The sequence below is a fragment of the Ambystoma mexicanum genome, chromosome 10, assembly GCF_040938575.1.
Source record: "Ambystoma mexicanum isolate Mex_15411 chromosome 10, UKY_AmexF1_1, whole genome shotgun sequence".
NCBI classification, from domain to species: domain Eukaryota; kingdom Metazoa; phylum Chordata; class Amphibia; order Caudata; family Ambystomatidae; genus Ambystoma; species Ambystoma mexicanum.
The window spans coordinates 1175880620-1175903078 of NC_090932.1; the positions used below are offsets into that span (position 1 = coordinate 1175880620).

Here is a 22459-nt window from a genome sequence, read left to right on the forward strand (position 1 = left end):
TGACATTTCTGAGGAACGTGCGAAAACTGTCGGAGCACAACCTCTTTCCTGACAAAATGTCCACGTAGCAGCAGGAACCTGATTTCAGCCATGACCTGGATGCTTCCCTAAGTCAATTAGGCGCGCAGCCAGCTGTGCGCCAAGCAGCCAGCAATTCATTATTTACCAATTGAGAGGCATGGCGCGGCCGGCTATTTTTTTGGTCCCTGTACCTGGAGAGGGACAGTCGGCACGTGTATTATTTGGAGAGACTGCAATTTTGAGGAGTTTTACAACACAGAAAACACCCGTAATATTTCACTTTGCTTGGAAAGGAAATAAACAGCTGAAGTAAAGGAAACAGAAGTGATGTAAAGTAAATATACCTATCGCTTCTAATGATAAAACAAGCATTGGCAAAGCCAACCGTTTTGGCCTTTGTGTCCCAACGGATAGGAAGATGCATGGTATATTTACCATTCAAAGATGGCCGCCTTGTTTCCAGAGAGCTTCCTTAGAGACAGTCATCCAAGATGCTCCATGGTAGAGCTCACTCAAAATCAAAGAGTTCCGAGATGGGCAGGAATGCGTGGGATTAGCCATAGGGATTACATTGGCTAGGGGCAGGGACTGGGAGACATTACAACTGTGTTTCCCTCCTCAATTATCATCTCCATTGGAAAAGCATTACAGACCCACTCTCAAAGCCCATATTTGAAGCTCTTATGTTAATGACAATAATTTTAGCTTCAAAAGGTAGTGCTTTCAGGGCCACCTAATAGCCCAAACTAATAAGTGTAGCACTTGCAGCGCCACCTAATAGCCCAAACTAAAAAGGGGCAAGAACCTCGTTGTCGAGGGGGCAGTAGCAGAAGTAGTTGTAACAGCAGATTTGGAAGCAGTAAGGAACGAACTTGGCAATAAGAAAGCAGCAGGTGTAACGGATAGAGTGAATTAAACAAAAAGTGTTGATGAGGAAAACGGAAAGGGGGACAAAATAAAATCTAAGTAAAAGGGAGGGAGACTGCTCCACAACTGGGAAGATCGGCGGCAGACCCCTGTGGAAGTCCAAAAGACAACAGAAACCAGGACTTCACATAGTGGTGCCACCTGCGTCTTCTCAAAACACAGTGTCAGTCCGCGGCCCAGGAAACAACCATGTGCAACACTTGAGGCGGCAGACATAGAAAATGAAAGGCATTGACCGCCTGTTGGTCTGTTGCCTCGCAGAGCAACAGTAGTCAGCCCATAGGCATATGCAACGCTTCAAGGAGAAGCATATGCTGGCCCCCCCGCAGACCCAAGTGGTAGAAGCAGGGAAGAGGATTTTGCCAGATGCTGCACACACTGCCATGCCCAAAAGGAGAACTTCACTGAGTGCTCTAGCCACTCTTGTGCCCAAACACAGCAAAGTCACAGCAGCCTGCCATGTAATTGCGACATGGGGCGCCAGTGTTTAAACACAGGCGGTGCTCGAAAATGGAGCAGACAACGGAATGGCGACAAACCTCAGGAGTGAGGTCGGAACGCCAGAGTCGTTCAAGATCAGAGTCATGGGCCGTCTGCCGCTACAGTACAGGCAAGATGCCAGCAAGTGGAGAACATTGTAACAACTTGCCGGCAATTAATAGAAAATGAATGTGTGAACCGCACAGAGAATAAGGACTTCTTCAGCTGTGATCCCAGAGACTACATGGCACCGGAAGGTAACATCTCCGGCATCCACACAAATCCAACTGGCAGACAGCCAAGGGAGTGGAGGAGTTAGGACCACCAGGTATGGCCAGCGTGGCGAGGGAGCACCATCAGTTTAGATGCAGCGTTTCCCAGGGAAGGTAAATGGGGCTCAGGATAAGCACACATGGCATCCAATAATAAACTATAGATTGCCTGAGACTTCCCGGTCTGACACATATAAGAAATAAGATTGAGCAGCAGAAAGTACCAAGTCTAGGATTCCAACCAAGAAAGTTACGCGGAGAGTATTGCTCTACTTCATCCCAGTGATTCTGGGAATTACAATTGGTAATACTGGAAAGGAGGGGAAAGAACAAGTTACTTACCCCTGTTAACATTCTTTCGATTCAATGTTCCTCCCACGTATTCCTCATCTTTGATATCTCCAATATCCAGCTTCAGCTGCTTCAGAAAAAATAATTCGGCAGAGGGCGCTGTGCATCAATGCGGTTGACTCAATGTCTCTCGAGGGCCTCCGTCTCAAGGATGAAGTCACTGAAGGTGTATATATAGCACGCGCAGCACCCGTTGCCTTCAGTTCTGTTTTTTCATGTAATTCTTACAGTAGAACTACCAGCATTGAAGTGGTTTAGACCTTACTAGACTCTGAAGGAGTGTAAAACTGCAATAACATGAAAATGCTACAGCGGGGTAGGCTGGGAGGGGTGAGGATGAATACATGGGAGGAACATCAAGTCAAAAGATTGTTACCCGGGGTAAGTAACTTGTTCTTCGAATGGATTGTGTCCTCCCACGTATTCATCATCTTTGATAGACTCCCAAAGCAGTATTAGTTTTGGCGGAGGCAGTAAGAATTTTGTTATCAAGGGCTGTTGTGAACCGAATGAAGGACTGTTTTCCCAAAGCTTCCATCCTGACTTGAGGTGGAATCAAGGCAGTAATGCTTTGTAAAAGTATGAATGTTAGACCAAGTGACTGCATCACACATATTCTTTATTGGAGCACCTATTTGCAAAGCAGAAGAAGTAGCCAGGCCCCTAGTGCAATGGGCTCTCAAGCCTTCTGGGGGATATTTCCCAGCCAGCCTATAGCATTCAGTAATAGCCAAAATAATCCATCTGGATAAGGTTTGCTTAGTTACAGGCATGTCCCAGTTTATGACCCGCGTATCCTATAAACAGTTGGTAATCTAAACAAAACATTGATATCCTTGAAATATAGAAACTCAGAGCCCTTCTTGGGTCGAGTCTGTGTAGCCTCTCCTCTTCCTTGCCAGAATGAGGTGGAGAGCTCTAGAGCTCTTCTTGGGGGAAATTCCCTGGAGCAGAACAGTTCGCACTGGTCGCGAATAGGTCCAATTGAGGTGTTACCCGAAGGGTAAAGATCTCTTGAAGGACTTCTTGAGCTAGTTCCCACTCGTGGGACACTGTGCTCTGCCTGCTCAGAGCGTCCGCCGCAGTGTGCTCGTCTCCGGCTAGGTGAACTGCCAATAGGGAGATTCCTTCTTGAATTGCCCAGAACCAGAGCTGCATTGCCTCTCTGGACAGTGGTAGTAACCCTACACCTCCTCTGTCGAGGTAGTACATGGCCACTGCGTTGTCCGTCATTATCAGGACATTCTTTCTCTGCACAGACCAAAGACTGCTGATTGTCAAGTAGTTTTGTGTGGGCTCCCCACCCTGTGACTGAGTCATCGTCACTACAGTTATCTCCGGCCATGGCTGCCAAAAAGATTCTCCGTTGCGAATGTTGACCTTGCAAGCCCAAAACAGAAGGTCCTGAGAGACTCTGCCTGGAACATTCAGTTGGTCTGACATTCTGCCTGAGAATTGGGACCATTGTGTCCTGAGAGTCCATTGAAGGGATCTCATTTTGAGGCGACACTCTAGCACCATAAAAATGCAGGAGGCCATGAGACCGAGCAACCTCAAAAAAGGCTGGAAGATTCTGGGCACTCTGGAATTTGGTGACCATCTGCAGAATATGTTGCTTGCTCACCTCAGGTGGCGAAGCTTGTCCCGAGTAAGCATCCAGGACTGCTCCAATAAATTGGAGTCTTTGAGATAGTATCATGTGGGACTTCTTGTAATTGAGGGAGAAGCACAGTCTGTGAATAGACTGGCTGGTTACGCTGAGATGTTACCGGGCTTGTTATAGTGAACGTGTACTGATCAGCCAATCATCCAGGTAAGGGTAGACGTGAATCTCCCTCTCCTGAGACTCGCCGCCATCAACGTGGTGAAAACTCTCGGGGCGAAGGTCAGCCCGAATGGTAGAACTCAAAACTGATAATGAGAAACACCAAACTCAGGTACCTTTTGTGCTTGTGATGGATAGGCACATTAAAGTAAGCCTCTTGAAGGTCCAATGACACCATCCAATATTGGAGTTGGAGAGTTTGAAGGATTTGGGAAAGGGTAACCATCTTGAACTTGTCCTTCCTGAGGAACTTGTTCAAGTTTCTTAAGTCCAAGATGGGTCTCAATCCTCCATTCTTTTTGGGAATTAGAAAATATGGAGAGTACCAACCCATGTTCCTTTCTTCCACAGGTACTGGTTCTATAGCACCTTTCTCTAGCAGGGTCAAAATTTCCTGCACAAGGAGCGGATCCGGACCTTTAAAAGAGTTGTTCCCTGGTGGATGATCCTGAGGCCTTTTCTGAAATGGAAGGCAGTAACCTTGGGCTTCAGTTTCCAGTGCCCAAGCACCTGAAGTAATGCCCCACCATTCTTTCAGATGCTGAGTAAGTCTGCCTCCCACCAGGGTCTTGTGAGTCAAGGCCTCAAAGTGGTTTTGAGGCAGCTGAAATGGCAGCAGAGGGTAAAATTGCTGCTGCTTGGGTTGGCTTAGCACCTCTCCCTCGTCCACTACGAGGGAATCTTCTCTGACCTCTTTGACCGGCTTGTCCTCTTCCTCTTCCAAATGAGTAGAATCGAAAGGACTTACCCCTCCAAAAAGATTAACCAGAATAGGGGTGTTGAGGCTGTCTAATGGCGGCGCTAAAGGATTTAGCTGCTGCTTTCGAGGTATGCAGCTTTTCCAAACTCAAATTAGCCTTGCTGGCAAACAGCCTCGAGCCGTCAAAGGGCATTTTGAGGACTCTAGACTGCACATCTAGTGCAAATACCGTCTTCCTCAACCACGCAAATCTGTGCAACACTGTGCTAGTTGCCATGGATCTGCTAATGCGGTCTGCAATATCCAGACTGGACTGAAGGCATTCGCCCATTGCCTCCTTACCATCCTTGATGATTGCCAGGAAGCCGTCTCTTTCTTCACCTTCTGGGTTGTGGTCAGCCACCATAGCTACACAGTCCCACAGGATAAACGTAAACCTTGATAAGGTACAAGTTGCGTTAGTTGACTTTAATGCCATACTGCCAGCAGTAAATATTTATCTCGCCCAGGTATCCACTCTCTTATCCATATCAGGAGGGATAGAGGGATATGCAGATTGCTTAGTAGATGGTGCAGCCTGAGCCAACAAGCTTTCTGGTGTTGGATGTTTTGTCAATTACTCTGGGTCGCTGCTGGGTGGCCTATATTTTTTTTCAACATTTTTATTTACTGGAGCCGCCATCTCTGAGACCCTTTTTTGTAGTGCAGTATGAAAGGGCAACATTGGATCTTTTTGGGGACCCTGATCCAAAATATCTGTCAGGTCATCCTGCTCAAAAGAAGGAGTAGGCCTGCTCCATCCTAGAAACTGTATAACCTTGCTCATTAGCTTCCTATATGAGGAGTCAGTGTGGTCAGTATGATCAAGTTTACCAAATTCCAGTTCGGGAGAGGTATCTAACTCACTGGTTGATTGAAGGTTATCATATAACATAGACTCTTCTAAGATTAATTAATCTGGCACATTAGGGGGGCCATATTGTAAATCAAATGGTGGTGTGTTCTCATTAGAAGGTTCATTATCTTCATAGATAGATGATAAAGACTTTAAAAAGTCTTTCTTTGGCAAGGGTTTGAAAATCTTTTCCTGGGTTACTGTTGGCTTCGACAACTTCGATTTGATTGTTGATGACTTTGAAGTCGGAGCCGCTTTTGTCGGAATCGACTTCGACACTTGAGTCGATGGCTCAGACGCTGACGGTGTTAGCGAAGGTGTCGGCGGTGTCGACTTCTTATGCTTTTTTGAAGGAACCCTCGATGGACTGGATTCCTGACTCGTCAAAGCCCTCAACGATTTCTCGTCAGATCAAGATTTTTCTCGATGCTATAACGGCTTATGGCTCGGTTTCGAAGACTTCGTCTTCGACTTCCCTTTGTTGTCCTGATGAAGATTGACAGGGGCATGGGATTTCTGCTCGTTTATCGGGCCGCATTCTCAAAGAACTAAAGCCTTTCTTTACGAAATGCATCCCATTTTGCTGGGGAGTCCGACTTAGTTGGACATTTGATTACCTCGGCCGAGGAATCACTAGAGGTCGAAGGTGACCTATGACGCTGTTTCTTGGCCTTCTTCGAAGAAGACAAAGAATGGCGTGATTTACTTCTCGATCGAGATCTTTTAGATCTTTGCCGTTGAGGAGAATCTCTCGACTCATCGGACTTCTTTTTTTAGCTCTTCGAAGGAGACTTTGAAGGCAACCTCTCCACCGCCAATGTACCTTTACTCTCCCTCAGAGCCTTCTCAGTCATCCCCTGACAGGAGTTACAGTGACCGGTACCAAGATACCACAGACATATGCAGTGGGGGTCAGTGATCGACATCTTCGATCCACAGTCTTGGCACTTCTTAAAAGCCAGTCTTAGCCGTTGATGGAGCCGACAGGTAAGACATTTTCGTTGATCGAAAATAGCTGACGAAGTTCAATGAAGAACCGAAGCGCGCCGTAATTGTTCGAAGAGTTAGCTCGGAAAAATGGAACTGAAGCCAATGGGCGCTGTGTGCTACTTATGCAGATGATGACGTCAACAGTCGAACAGAGGCCCTTGAGGGACATCAACTCGACGAGACGGCACACAGTGTCCCCTGTAGAAAAGAAATTCCAAAGCACCTGAAGCTGGAAGGATAATTATCATAAAATGAGGAATACGTGGGAGGACACAATCATTTGAAATGGGGATATGCATGTAAGCATCTTAGCTAATGATCACACAGAACCAATCTCCCTCCTGAGGCACTGCCAAAACCTGTGCATTTTTGACCATCTTGAACCTCTTCACTGTAACTTGATGGACTATAAAATCCAGAATGGTTCTCTAGTCAGCCTCATCCTTTTTCAAACCAGTAAAGAAAAAGGAGTAGAAGCCCACTGAAGCCTCTGAGAGGGGGGCTGCATATTTCACCTTGATCTTTTGTAACTTGAGCAATTGCTTGCTCGAGTTTGATGGAAATTGTTGGGGGTGAAAGTGGTCGCTAGGCAGAGGGGAAAGAGTGAAAGCCTAAATCCGCTTCTGATTAACAAGATGGTCCAGGGGTTACAAGTCACCTGTTGAAAGGCTACAGGGAAACCCATACCACATGGATCAAGGGTGACTTTGGGAATTAAACAGACGATGATGCTGTGTGGCAAAATACTTTGGTGGTTTTCTAATGTTTTCTGGTGGCAGCCCACGCCGAGTTGTTACACCTGTTTCTGGCCAGAGATCTTACCCTAAATCCTCTAAACCCTTATATGTCATAGCTTCCGTCACTCTTTTGTGAGATGGAAGGTGACGCCCAGCGTGGCGATGGCTGATAACGATTTGGCAATGATGTCCGCTTTCGCTTTAGTTTATTTATTTTTATTGCACACCTGGCCCGGAGGCATCTAGGCGCATTACTTGTAGGGTAAGGTTACAGCATACAGCATATTGCTTATAATATACAAAAGTTACAAATATTGGCTGGTACAATTTTTACAATCAAAAGTGCAGGTTCAAGAGAATGCAGATCATAGAAGTACAAACATTATGAGCGAGAGGCTGCTAAATCCTGTTCAATGAGCCTTTTTTTGTTTTGTGTTTAAAGGCAGTGAAGGAAGGCTCCTCCCTTAATAGACAGGGGAGGGTGTTCCAAGGTTTGGAGGGGCGGACGGGGAAGGTGGCCCCTCCTGCTGTTTGTAACTTGAATCTAGGAATGGACAGCGAGTGAGTGAGAGTAGATCTCAGTGGGCGTGTGGTAGTGTGCGTGGTAAAGCGGTTGGCTAGGTATTCCGGGGCGAGGTTAGCTTGGCACTTGTGGGTGATAGCTAGAGTTTTCAGTGAGATTCTGTGTGCAACTGGTAACCAATGAAGGCTCTGTCTAGTGTCTGAGATGTGTAGTTTCCTACGGAGGTTGATAGCAGCCCTGCTGGCATTGTTCTAAGTCACCTGAAGTTTGTTATTATTTCTTTGGCTGGTTCCAAGGTATAGAGCTTTACAATAGTCAATCTTAGACAGTATGAGTGTTCTAGCCAGGATGATGCAGTTATTGGTTGTAAGGAAGGGTCTACATGCTGTTAACAGCTTGCATGTGTATGCTGCTGCAGAGACCACTATGTTAGTTTGTTGATGAAGTGATAGGGTAGAATCTAAGTAGATGCCGAGGGTTTTAGTATCATTAGACACCTTAATAGTGTTCCCATCAATGCTAAATGCTTGGAATTCTGGGTTAAGTTTATTTAGTCTGGACTGTGAGCCTAGGATAAGTAACACAGTTTTATCATCGTTCAAGCAGAGCCCGTGTTGTGCCATCCAAGCTTGAATAACCGTATAGACATCATTAAGCGCTTTTCAGTCAGTCGTGTAGTCACCAGTGATGGGGATTAGTATCTGGGTGACATCTGCATAGTTTGTGTAGGTGACACCCAGAGAGGCCAGAATATCAAAGAGTGGCTTTGTAAATACATTGTATAATGTAGGGGAAACACAGGACCCTTGCGGGACCCCGCCTGTTACTGTGGAGGGTTCAGCGGAGGCAGAGGTGTAGAACACCCTCCTAGTACTGTTCCCCAGGAAGGATCCGATCCATGTGGTAGCCTCCTCTGAGAAGTGGCCAGCGATTTTGAGGTGATGGCAAAGGATTTGGTGGTTGATCAAATCAAAAGCTGCTGAGAGGTACAGCAGAAGAAGGAGTGCCAATTTGCCCTTGTCTTTTAGGTCCTCAATTTGCGTTTTGAGGTCGATCAGGGCAGTTTCCGTACCATGTCGTGGTCGGAAACCTGACTGACGGAGACCTCAGAGTTTGTTGTCTTCAAGTTAAGCCTGAATTTGTAGATGGGCAGCACGGTCAAGAATTTTCAGGAGAAATGGCACTGTTGTGATGGGTCTGTAGTTGGATGGGTTACTCAGATCAAGGTTGGGTTTTTTGATTAATGGGATGACCCAAGCATCTTTCAGATTGTCTGGGACAATGCTGGCTTGAATCAGGCATTGATGAATGTGGTGATGAAAGGGGCAAGGTCGTGGGCTGCCTCCTTGATGATAGGTGCAGGGCAGGAATCGCCTTGACAATTAGTAGTTTTGATCTTGTTTACAATGTTTTCCACTTCCCGGATGGATAAAGGAGAGAAGCAGAATGGTTTCACAGGGTGTTTAGGTGCTGGTATTTTATTGGAATGTAAGTTATCTGGTAGGTCTGGTGGCAGACTACTTTTTTTGTTGTTGATTTTGGTTTGTAAGGTCGAGATTTTATCCAGGAGCATCTCCTTAGACATCTCCTCATGCATCACCTGATGGAATAGCTCTACACTGTCGAACAATAGGCCCCACACCTTCAGTTTTAGCGCTTGGATCAGTTTAGTACTTGTTGGTGGACGTTGAGTCCTAAAGACATGCCTCACAATGCTGTATAGACATGCTCCTGGCTGCTTCCTGAATATTATCAATAACCATTGCAGCTTCTGGCAATAGCAGAGCTTTTCATGCAATACCATGCAGAATCAGACATCCAGCCTCTTATTTGACGGATTAAGCAAATGAGGTGACTCTCAAACATATTAGTCTTCTGCTAGTACAACCGAATGAAAGGGAATCCACGTCCTGTGTGACTTGACTGATAGAAAAGCCTTCTCTACAAGAAGCATAAGAGTTCGAAACTCCATAAACTCCATCACACCCAGAACTATCTTGTCATAGAACCTAATAGAAGATGGCGCTTTCCCCTCCCAAAGGCCGCCCCCTTCTGAAGATGAAAGTTCCTCCTGTGTGGTCACAACTGTGTCTACTGGCCTTGGCTGTCTGGCTGGATGAGAAGCCTCAACAGGTTGTGACACCAGGGAATAAGGTTAAGGAAGGCAATGGGCCCTTGGGGAGGCAAATGATGCTCTCAGAGGGTTCAAGGGATGGGGATGTGGGAGCCATAGTAGGGGAATCTAGAAATTTCAGACAGGACCTCTTTAATTAAGTATTTTAAAAAAGATCCTCCTATTTGGAGGTCAGAACGGAATGGAAGCCAGAGAAGGCCTGTCTTAAAGGGATCCTGGCTCTTGCAGAGGGGATTTGGCTCACAGGTAGAGCTTACAGTCATAAAGTGCAAGCTCTGGTTAATTAAAGGTCTGGCTTTGAAAGTCATTTCTGCATCATGTGATGGGGTACTACAAAAAATAGCGTCCATCAGAAATGAGAATGGGAGGACATATTCCCACTTTTGTGCATTTGTTGCCCAAAAATGCATTCCAAAGCACTCCAAACACATCAACTCAGGACTCATGTGGGGCTGTCCCAAGCTTGCGGTACAAATACCGGCAGGACCAACTCACCCCTCCAAGGTTGATAAAGGGTACCAACTTCGGTTGGGTGATAATCGTATGTAAAATGTTTTATGCACAGCGCTTTGCCTAAAGAGTATGTAAATAACAAATCATTATCCTTATTACCCGCTTGGCCATCTAAGCTCTTTCACTTTATGTGGCAAGCGTCTTGCTCTGGCATTTTCTTACAGGAGAATGCCTCAAACCATTGAAGATGATGGGATATTAGAATACAATGCTCTTTCTGTTAGGAGTGGGTTGGTAATTGGGTAGTGTAGGACATATCTAGCCACCCCTGGCCCAAACGACCCCCAGCACCTGTCCTTATGCCCCTAAAAAATACTTAAAAGGTCAAACTGTAGGAGTCAAAAGTTCAGTAATTATACAGTAACAGTGCAGACAAAGTCAATATTTTGTTAGCAACATGCTCATTTCAGAGAGTATCATTTTGAGAGGCTGGCCTAGGATGCGCGCTCTTATAGAGGAGAGCCCTATTCAATGAAGATGTTTGCCATCCTGCCATTAAAGATACACTGAAAGCATGCATGCCGTTCGCAAAAGGTTATTCCATCCCAGCAGCAGCAGAGACTGAGCCAGTATTTACCTCGCTCTGGAACATGCTCAGCTGGCTGTTGCGAGCACTGGAACACTGTCTTCTCATAGCAGCCAGTTCCTGCTCGAGCTCCTGCAGTTCCTTCAGGTTGGCTTCTCGTTTAAAGTCCAGCAAGGCTAGCTCTGTCCTAAAGTCGGAAAAAGGAAAGGAAAAGTTACTTGTTATGTTAGTTCAAGAACACTGAACATTCCCAACTTTCAGAATCGACAAATATGTCAACTGGCATATTTAGCGTTATTTCTTTTAAAATATAGTTTACCCCCAACACTCACATTAGTGATACTTTACATTTTTTTTTCCATCTTTGATGAAAAAAGGAAACTGATGGGAAGTTAATAATATTACTTTATTTTGAAAGAAATATCCAATGCTATTTTACAATTATAGATTTAAAAACGCACACAGCAAACAGCATCAAAACTCATTACATACATGTAGATTGCTTGTCGTTAATCTGCGGCAACACACAATAAATCAAATCTGGGCACACAAGGAAAATGTAACTTGACAAAGCATGCAACAAAATTAAAATGGACATACTAGTTGCGGAGGAACTGAGAGAACCTGCTCGCCCCCTTCTTTAAGACAACGTGACAACCTCCCCCCTCCTCCACCCCCGCGCCCTCAAGTGTCCATTTCCCAACCCAAACTAAGGTATGTCCTAGAAACTACTGCAATATGGACCATAGACCAGATATCCAAAGACACTGGACATTAGGAAGACTGGGCGGGGGCGGGGGAGAGGGGCAGTGGATATTAAGACAACCGGCCCCATTGTCTTTACAGGACCAAAACATCCCTTTATAAATACATTCAGCTGAAAAAACATTGCTACTAAAATATCCAATTCAAGCCTTTTTCAACGCCCATGAATGTCCCCTGCAATCACTGCCAACATTTTATCTGTGCTTTATTCTCATTCTCTTTTGCTCTTGAACTGATATGTTATGTTATTTGGCATTTATATAGCGCTCTATATATCATTGGTATGACCTCAAAGCGCTGGTAGGTTGAATGCCCTCGGGGACTGTAGTCCAGGTCAGTTGAGAGAATAAGGTGTTGTAGGGTGCTTGGGTGCACAAGTTATGTGTGCAGCTGGTGTAATTGCCTGATGGTGGCTGCTTCCTAGCATTTAGGTGTGGTGTTATTGATATCAGTTGAATGTGTGCAGTCTGGTGGGTGGACACCCAGACTGGGTTCTGGGGCGTTAGGCCTGTAGGACGCCTATGTGTGCAGCTAGACCGGTTTGTCATGGGATATAGCTGCGTTTTATTAGAATGATGAGGTGTTTATGGGGTAATGTTCGTATGTGAGCAACTAGGCCAAATTGGATTGAGGGGTAAAGCTGTACTCTAAATGAGTGAAGGTGCAGAGTAGATAGTAAGCATAGTGATATGGAGGTAAGAGTTTGGGTTGAGTTATGATATAAAACATAGGTAACTAACTTACAGAACTCTCTCAGGCGGCCCTTTCTAGTTGTGAGTCGAGCGAGTGAGAGCCTATTCTATTTGTGTAGCGCATGCAAGTGAGTAGCGCATGCAAGTGAGTCACGGTGCTATCTCACGGTTACTCCAAGATGTGAGTTAAAGCTGCTTTCTAGAAGTGAATCTCTAGAACAAGAACAATTCCTAAGCCTGTCATCATAGTGTGGATCCTCTAGATTTGAATCACTGTAAGAAGACCAATGTAACAAGTTACAAAGTGTGTGACGCGGATTAGGAAATACACAGTACTATCACTGAGGGTACTTTCTAGGTTTGGTTCAATGCAATGCTAACAGATTCTAAGGGGGTAATTCATAGAATTCAGCGCACAAGTGGCGCACGCGGCTGGCGCACAGTGTGCGCGTGCGAATCCCTGCGCCATCCGCGTGTGCTAAAATCCATTTCCGCGCACAGCGTATTCATGGATTCCAGCCACCAAAACCAGCCGTGGCGCACAGTGGCGCAGCGACCCTGCAGCAGCGCCAGTTGCGCCCCCAAGAACGCCTCTCGCGCAGGGAAAAGCCATCAATATACCCAATCCAGCGCAAAGGGCTACGCTAACCCTGTACCAGCACAGCAAGCAGGCTACGTGTATGACTGGGGTGCGCGGGAAGTACCTCACGCGATTGGCCCCGTGCAAGCAGGGTACGCGTATTTCAGGCGTGCGCGGGAAGTACCACACGCGATTACATCATGGTACGGTTATTTCAGGGGTGCGCGGGAATTTCCACACGCGATTGGGCCAGTGCGAGCAGGGTACGCGTATTTCAGGGGTGCGCGGGAAGTAACACACGCAATTACATCATGGTACGGTTATTTCAGGGGTGCGCGGGAAGTTCCACACGCGATTCCATCAGGGTACGTGTGTTTCGGGGTGCACGGGAAGTTCCACACGTGATTCCATCAGGGTACGTGTGTTTCGGGGTGCGCGGGAAGTTCCACACGCAATTAGCCTGGGTACGTGTGTTCCAGGGTGCCGGGAACTTTCACACGCGATTGGTGGAAATCCACGTGTGTTCTGTCATCACGTGCAATAAGGGAAACACCCGCGCGCGTCACGTCACAGACGCGCTCACGCGCTAAGGGCCTTTGGTCCAATGAAATCGCATATGCGTGCTGCCGTGCATACGCGCGAAGGGCCTTTCCTCGTATTACACGCGGACGTGCAGTTTTCCATGCGCGCTTACGCGCATGGGCCCTTTCCTCGTATTACACGCGGACGTGCAGTTTTTCATGCGCGCTGAAATGGCCATGCACGTCTGTACGCGTCACGTCACAGGGGCGCTTGCGCTTGAGGGGCCTTCTGTCCAATGAAAATGTGTATGCGTGCAGACGCGCTTACGCGCTAAGGGCCTTTCCTCGAATTACATGCTGACGTGCAGATTTTTCACGTGCCAAAGCACTCCGTATCAAGCTGGCTACGCGTAAGCACACGGAAGACCACGCTCCTGCCCAGAAGGCCGAACTACTGTCCCCCAGAGCCCCGAGCACGCTCCCACCTGCCATCTGCTGCTGCCTGACTGCCTGCTGCCCACGTGCCCCGCCATTTGCTGCCTGCACATCAGCCAGGGGTGCTGTTGCTGTGACCACCCCTGCTGGAACCGAAGACTCCCGACTGGGATTCCATCGCTCCACAGCCCAGCCCCAGGACCCAGTTGCCCACCCACTCCTGCCTCTGGGGTTGTCATGTCGGGGCAACCACCATCTGTGACCACTGACAACCCCCGGCCAGAGAGGCAGAGGGGCACCAGCTTCAGTGCCACCGAAGTTGGTGTCCTGGTGGAGCAAGTCCTGGGGCAGTATGATGCCCTCTTCGGAAGTTCCCGCGCCGACAAGGAAGGACGGACTCGGATCTGGACTGACATCATGACTGGCATCAACGTGGAGGGGGTGGCAGTCCGCGACTTACAACATGTCAGGAAGCGCTGGGAGGACTTCAGGTCCAGGACCCTGAACAAGGCCCGGCGCCTCTTGAAGGCAGCGGATGCCAAGGGGCGCCGGGGCCACTTGTCGGAAGAACAGATGAGGGTCCTGGAACGCATATCCCCAGCGCTCCACGTCCAGGTCCTAGAGAAGCAGACCCGTCTGGAGTCGAGCGGTGAGTGTACATGCATCCTGATTGTGAGCAGTGCGTGTGGTGATTATTCAGTAGTGTGCAGGTTGCACATCTGTTTGTATGGGGTCGAGTATGGGTGGGGGTGTACAGGGCCGTGGGGCTGACACATGCGATAGCTGTAATGTGTGAGACATGGATGGTGCTTGTGTGTGTAGGCTTGCATGCCAAATGCAGTTGTGTGGGCACACATGTTTGGATGAATGTGTATGTAAGTAGACATGTCTGTGATGTCACGCATGTATGTTGTTTTCGGCTGCATGTATCAGCACTGTGTACATGTGCATGTGTGTGTATTTGACAAGGGTGCAACAGTGATGCAACATGGATGCATGTGACAGCGGTATGTGGAAGCCTGATTGGAAGATGTGACATGGATGCCCGTCTGAACAGTGCGACACTTGGCAGAGGTGTACACATGCATGCAAGCGTGGTGGTGTGTGTACATGTGTGGTGGACTTCCTGTGTTGCATGTGATGTCTGGCTCACCTTTGGCTGCTCATGCTGTTGTATGTGTATGGATGGTGCTGGCAGTTGTGATATGGCTGTGGTATGGCTCATGTGTGCGAGTTGTAATGACATGTGTGTTGGGGATTGTGATGACATGTCTGAGGTTTGCCAATGCCACGCATGTACAACTGTCATGTGTGTATGTGTCCATTGTACAGTGCCCTGATGCCTGTGTTTTGTTTCTCCCTGTCTGCAGCGTCAACTGATGAAGAGGGCGGAGAAGGTGCTGTGGAGCACAGCGGCGGGGATCCCACCGCCAGCCGGAGACGCAAGGCCCGGCTCCCCTCCCAGGTTGTCATCTCGTCTGGGAGTGAGGAGTCCGGTGCCGCGTCCCAGGCCGCAGCTGCCGGGGGGAGGTACAAGAAGCGGAGGTTGGAGTTGGACTCCTCGGCAGCAGAAGGGGCAGCTGGGACCCCACAGGGCCCAACAGGGGAAGATGGCACGGAGTAATCCAGGTTGGTGGGGGGTTTGGTGGAGGAGGAGGCCGTGCAAGCACCAGAGACGGGGTCTGGAGGTGGGGATCCCACTGGTGCTAGTGGTGCAGTGCAGGACCAGGGTCAGGAGGCAGCACAGGCCGCCGCGGAGGTGCCCGTGTGCAATCCTGTCCCCGATCCTGTCCCTGCATCATCTTGCACCAGCAGCGATGCCCACGTCCAGACCCGTTTTCAGGCAGGGGATGAGCTCACGTCAACTGGCCTTCCTCTGCCTGCGGACGTGGCTATCCAGGTCCGGGTTGAGCCTGTCCTGGCTGGTGTGGCGTTGCGTCAACGGGCCATGCGAGGTGACCTGCAGTCTTTTCATGGAGAGACTGCACGTCATCTCGAATGGCTCGTTGACCACGTCAGCCTGCTGGGACAGGTCACCCAGGCCGGATTCCTCCGTCTGATGGGGCTTGCTCCGACCCCCTCCTCAACTGGACCCCCTACGCGCCAGTCGTCCTCTGTGCCATCTTCCCACCTATCAGTCACCTGGGTGCCCTGTGGAGCTGCCTATGACGGTGCGGCCAGGCTGGTGGAGGAGGCATCCCTGCCACAGTCGGGAGTAGGACGTCCAGCAGGGGTGGCCACATCAACAACTGCACCCCAGCCGGCGGAGGATGTGCAGGCAGCAGGAGGCAGTGCACGGGCAGAGGCACAGCAGCAGCAGCAACAGGGTGGGAGCCATGAAGGCTCGGGGCCTTCACCATCGGAGGGGCAGGTATCGGCCGGAGGGCAGGTTGACCCAGGACGGGGTGTGTCTTCTGTGTGGCAGCGGTTGGGCCAGCAGATAGGTGCGGAGCGGCGGCGGGCGGAAGAGGCGCGGCTCACAATGGTCAGGGCGGAGAACTCCATGCGGAGGGCCCTGAGGCGGGCCGAGTGCCTCGAGGCAATCCGCAGGGGGTTGGAGGAGGAGACAGCGTCGTCCGTGCGGACCCTCGGGGCCATGGAACAGGACCGCCTCCGGGACATCGAACAGGAGTTCGATGATGCCCTGGCCCGGAACACCACGGAGTGAGCCGCTGGACTTGCCCGCTGCCTTTGTATATAGTTCTTTAGTTTTAGGTTTCCTTTGTTTCTTCTTATGATTTGGAGTCGACGGACACTGCTCCACTTTTTGTATATAGTTGCATTTTAGTTAGGGTTTTTGTGGGTTTCCTTTGTTCAGTTGGGCTCATGGACCCTTGGATGTTTTGTACATAGTTCTTCATTGGATTGATTTTATTTTTAATGTGACTTTGGACAACATTTTTTTGGATTTGGATTTGTAGTTTTGATTTTTTTTAGACGGACATGCAGCTTCTCTTTTTTTCATTGCCATTGTAGTTTGTTTCATTTCATTTGCATTCAATTTTTTTTAATACAATTTTGTTTTCATACTTCACTGTGTGGTATCATCTCATTGGTTTCATGCATGTCATGTTGGGTGTTTTCCCATTCAATTGCAACCATTATGTGTGACGGACATGGGTTCATTTGCTTTATGAACATTGGGGGTGTAACATGTAATTTCCATTTCCATGTGGGTGAATGGGTTACTTGGTAGGGCTTTTTAGCTGTGGAGGCTGACCATAACGCACATGATTGGGGATTGTGAGGACCTGGTGGAGGCTGCCCATGGTGGCTGGGGGGTAGGGGTGATAGGGGACATGAGTGGGGGCTGGCCATGGTGGCTGGGGGGTGATGGGAGACATGGGTGGGGGCCTGGTGGAGGGTGCCCCACACTGCTGGGGGGGTGGGGGTGGTGGGAGACATGGGTGGGGGCCTGGTGGAGGGTGCCCCACACTGCTGGGGGGTGGGGGTGGTGGGAGACATGAGTGGGGGCCTGGTGGAGGCTGCCCATGGTGGCTGGTGGGTGGGGGTGGTGGGAGACATGGGTGGGGGCCTGGTGGAGGGTGCCCCACACTGCTGGTGGGGGTGGTGGGAGACATGAGTGGGGGCCTGGTGGAGGCTGCCCATGGTGGGTGGGGGTGGTGGGAGACATGAGTGGGGGCCTGGTGGAGGCTGCCCATGGTGGCTGGTGGGTGGGGGCGGTGGGAGACATGGGTGGGGGCCTGCTGGCAGGTGCCCCACAGTGCTGGGGGGTGGGGGTGCAGGGGTACATGAGTTGCACATGGGTGGGGGCCTGCTGGCAGGTGCACCTCAGTGCTGGGCGGTGGGGGTGGTGGGAGACATGGGTGGGGGCCTGTGGAGGGTGCCCCTGGTGGCTGGGGGTGCAGGGGGACATGCGTTGGTGGGCAGTAGTGCAAGTTGACATGTGGGCTGGCTGGGGGGCATGGCCATGGTGGATGGGGTGCCTGCAGGACATGTGCAGGGTAGGCCCCTGTGGTGTGAGCCACCTGCAGGGGCCGTGGAGGGTGTAGAGGGAACACCTGGGAGGGCCCACACGTGCAAATCACGTGTGGTGCTCCCCGCGCACCCCTGTAATACACGTACCCTGGTGGAATCACGTGTCGAACTTCCCCCGCACCCTGAAATACACGTACCCTGATGGAATCGCGTGTGGAACTTCCCGCGCACCCCTGGAATACACGTACCCTGCTGATTTCGCGTGTGTAACTTCCCCTGCACCCTGAAATACACGTACCCTGATGGAATCGTGTGTGGAACTTCCCCTGCACCCTGAAATACACGTACCCTGATGGAATTGCGTGTGGAACTTGTTGCGCACCCCTGGAATACACTACCCTGCTCGCAGGGGCCCAATCGCGTGTGGAAATTCCCGCGCACCCCTGAAATACACGTACCCTGCTGAAATCGCGTGTGGAACTTCCCCCGCACCCTGAAATACACGTACCCTGATGGAATCGCGTGTGTAACTTCCCCTGCACCCTGAAATACACGTACCCTGCTGATATCGTGTGTGGAACTTCACGTGCACCCCTGAAATACACGTACCCTGCGGAAATCGCATGTGTAACTTCCCCTGCACCCTGAAATACACGTACCCTGATGGAATCGCGTGTGTAACTTCCCCTGCACCCTGAAATACACGTACCCTGCTGATATCGCGTGTGGAACTTCACGTGCACCCCTGAAATACACGTACCCTGCGGAAATCGCATGTGTAACTTCCCCTGCACCCTGAAATACACGTACCCTGATGGAATCGCGTGTGGAACTTCACGCGCACCCTGAAATACACGTACCCTGATGGAATCACGTGTGTGACTTCCCGCGCACCCCCGAAATACACGTACCCCGCTCAATCGCGTGTGTAACTTCCCGCGCACCCCAGAAATACACGTACCCCGCTCAATCGCGTATCTGACTTCCCGCGCACCCCCGAAATACACGTACCCCGCTCTATCGCGTGTGTAACTTACCGCGCACCCCCGAAATACACGTACCTCGCTCAATCGCGTGTGTAACTTCCCGCGCGCCCCCGAATTACACGTAGCCCGCTCACCCGGGCCCGATCGCATGAATAAGTTCACGCGAACCCCTGAAATACACGTAGCCCACTCCCCGAGGCCCGATCGCGTGTAAATGTTCACGCAAACCCCTGAAATACACATAGCCCGCTCCCCCAGGCCCGATCGCGTGAAAAAGTTCACGCGAACCCCTGAGATACACGTAGACCGCTCCCCCAGGCCCGATCGCGTGAATAAGTTCACGCGAACCCCTGAAATACATGTAGCCCGATCCCCCAGGCCCGATCGCGTGTAAATGTTCACGCGAACCCCTGAAATACACGTAGCCCGCTCCCCCTTTTTCACGCGAACCCCTGAGATACACGTAGCCCGCTCCCCCAGGCCCGATCGCGTGTAAATGTTCACGTGAACTCCTGAAATACACGTAGCCCGCTCCCCCAGGCCCGATCGCGTGAAAGAGTTCACGCGAACCCCTGAGATGCACGTAGCCCGCTCCCCCAGGCCCGATCGCGTGAAAATGTTCACGCGAACCCCTGATATACACGTAGCCCACTCCCCAAGGCCCGATCGCGTGAGAAAGTTCACGCGCACCCCCGGAATACACGTACCCCGCTCAATCGCGTGTGTAACTTCCTGCGCAACCCCGAAATACACGTGCCCCGCTCGCACAGGCACTATTGCTGTATGTTGCCACTTTTGTAATGCGCAGGGACGCTACCGCCTGCCTTCGTGTGGCGGACGTGTTTCGGCTTGTGCGTGTCTTTCGCTGTGCGTGGCTTTGCCCTATTCGATTCCATGAATACGTGTGGTTCGGGTGCGTGTGGGCGTTCCGTCTGCTTCCCTGCAGTACATCCCCAGTTACGCCCTTATTTTCGCGAGTTGTTCCCCATTCCGCACGTTACGCCCCGTGTTCCGCCCACTTTCTAGTGTATGCGCCGAGGTTGTGCGCTTTCACTGTGCGCGTCGCGCACGTCTTTCGGGATGTTGCAGTGACGTGTGCGCCATGCACGGGTTTGGTGCACATCCCGAGGAAGACACGCGCAGGGACTCCCATGTATCGCACGCGTGCGCGTGCGCCAGTTTTTTTCCGCTTGCGCCTGCTTGCGCATAGATTTTCGGCGCACGTTTGTTCCATGAATCGGCCCCTAAGTGTTAGTGCTAGGCACATTCAAATTCTAATTTCGGCGCAGACTAGTGAACTTACAGTTCTATCACAGTGGGCCCTTTCTAGGTTTGAGTCATGTGGGTGGATGTGAGCCAGTATTCATCGGAGCAGGACATTTCGGTGCAGGCCGATTTGGCACAGCCGGTTCAGCACAGGAGCTGGTTCGGTGCGGCGGCCCGTGCCGAACTGGCCGCACCGAAATGTCCTGCTCCAGGATTGATGAAAGAAGCAGTAGCCTGCCGTCTGCCAGCAATCACTTATTCTTTCTACGTTCACTCGTCCGTCCCTCATTCTCACGCTTCTTTCTGAAATCTTTCTATTCGGTCTCTTCTAGCTGGGTGCTACAGAGGGGAGGAAGGGCAAACACTTTGCCCTTGCGCCCCTCTGCATGTCTAGTTGGGTGCTACAGAGGGGAAGAAGGGCAAACACTTTAGATTTGTATTTCTAACTCCCACGCACTTATTCACACGTTCGCATGGATGGGCAGGCATACACTGCCGCGCCAAAACATCCCCTCGCCGAACTGAGGTGTACCGAGTATTCATAGTTCTATCTAAATGTGACAAAACATTTACACGTGATCTAAATATTGTTAACTAAAGGTCTTAGAGGGCCACCTAGTGGATATTCTGGGAATAACACAACAGAGAAAACAAGTCTTATTCTGTCAGCCAAATAATTATTTCCCCAAACAGTGTTGGTTTAAAATACATATTCTTGCGGTATTTGAAATTATGAAATCAATGCTTTACGCGAAAGGGTCTGCAATCTTTGGCTCGCCAGATGTTTTGGACCAGAACTCCCATTAGGCCTAGCCAGCATAATTATATAGTCTCCGTTGTGAAATTACAGATGATAGAATATAAATGTTGTCACACCCTGCTTGCTCTCCATTAAAGCGCTTCAGCCTCCGCAGTCAATTCAGATTTTGGGCTGGTGTATTTGGAGGATTTCCTCACCATTGAGTCAACCCCAGAGGACGATTTAATAGACTGACAAGGGACAAATGCCCAGTGGGCCCCCCTGCTCTGCCTCTCACTTCAAAGGCAAACGGCTCAGGCTGCGCATTGCCTCCCATTGAGATCTTATCTTTCTATCATTAGCAGGAAACAGACCATTTACAACGGGAGGTGATCAGTGATGCTAACAATGGCAGTGACCATTACTGTGGCACTTTTTTTTTTAGAATTCTATACGGTTTTAATAATGTCATTGTGGGTAATTCAACATTATGGGGTAGAGCACAAGCTACAATGCGTGTGAAACAATAGCCTTGTAATGCTTTTTCTTTCACTTTGAGCCTGATTTACAAAGTGTATTCCAATGGGATTTCACCATTACAAAATGCTTTTGCAAATCAGGCCATTTGTGTCTTAAGGTGAATTTTTGTAGATTCGTATTAATTCGCCTGGTAGAATGTGTATTCTTTTATTCAGGCTGGGGAAAATCAAGCTACAATCAAGTAATTGTGCATGTCCTGTAGAGTGGAAAACGAAGTAAAAACATTTACCACCACCTTTTATGCCACACTTTTGTATAATTTGGCAGCCAAAACTGCAGTGCAGAGCAGACTTAAAAAGTCCACTTGATCTACAAGGGCCGTCTGCAAAATCTGATTGGTTTTGCAACAGAATGTATTTTTATGCTGGTGGAAAACCAATGGAATCCACTTACTTCACTTTCACACCAAGTAAAAAAAGCAGATTTTAAAGGAATCCTTTGTAGATGGCTGCCACAATCTTTAACAGTGGGTGGCAGTTACACTTTTTTGACACATTAAAAATAAGTGAAGAGTAAAGGTGATTTCACATGTGTTTTCCATTTACTTTTTCACTATGGGGTAGACACAATTAAAACTACAAATATTGGACCGTTTGCACAAAAAGAAGTGCCCCCGTCTATGCAACTTACAATTCAAAATAAAATGACCGCATACACTTTTTGATCAACATGTGTCTACAATGATATTACATTGTCATATTGGTTTATCATGTGATTTGTGCATACTTTTAAGTCGTCTTTAGAAAATAAATTATTATTTTAGGTCTTTAAACCCACACATTAATGCATATGCAGCCTCCACCCTCCCTTCATTGTCTTTCCACTTTTCTCCCCTGATGAGGTTTCAAGACAAATCCGGTCTATGAAAACCTCTTCTAAACAGGTTCTTGCCTGTTCTTCCAAAACCATCAAGGACCACATTGGCACCCTCGCACCAGCCCAGGCTCATTTCTGCAACCACTCTTTCGCGTTTGGGACCTTCCCCTCCCCCCTGAAGCACTCTCTTGTGCACCCCCTTCTCAAGAAACCTTCTGCCGACCCCTCCCTTGCGGCTAACTATCACCCGATCTCTATCACTCCTTTTTCAGGGCAAACTCCTGGA

At 49.4% G+C, this 22459-nt stretch overlaps 1 protein-coding gene across 1 annotated transcript in view; it reads right to left on the reverse strand.

The window, feature by feature from the left end:
* LOC138492142 (trichohyalin-like) overlaps positions 1–22459 on the reverse strand; it is a 782601-nt gene that overhangs the window by 458406 nt on the left and 301736 nt on the right. The window contains exon 12 of the mRNA XM_069619133.1: positions 10946–11081. Within this exon, the coding sequence (XP_069475234.1) occupies positions 10946–11081 (136 nt within the window). The remainder of the gene's footprint in view (positions 1–10945; positions 11082–22459) is intronic.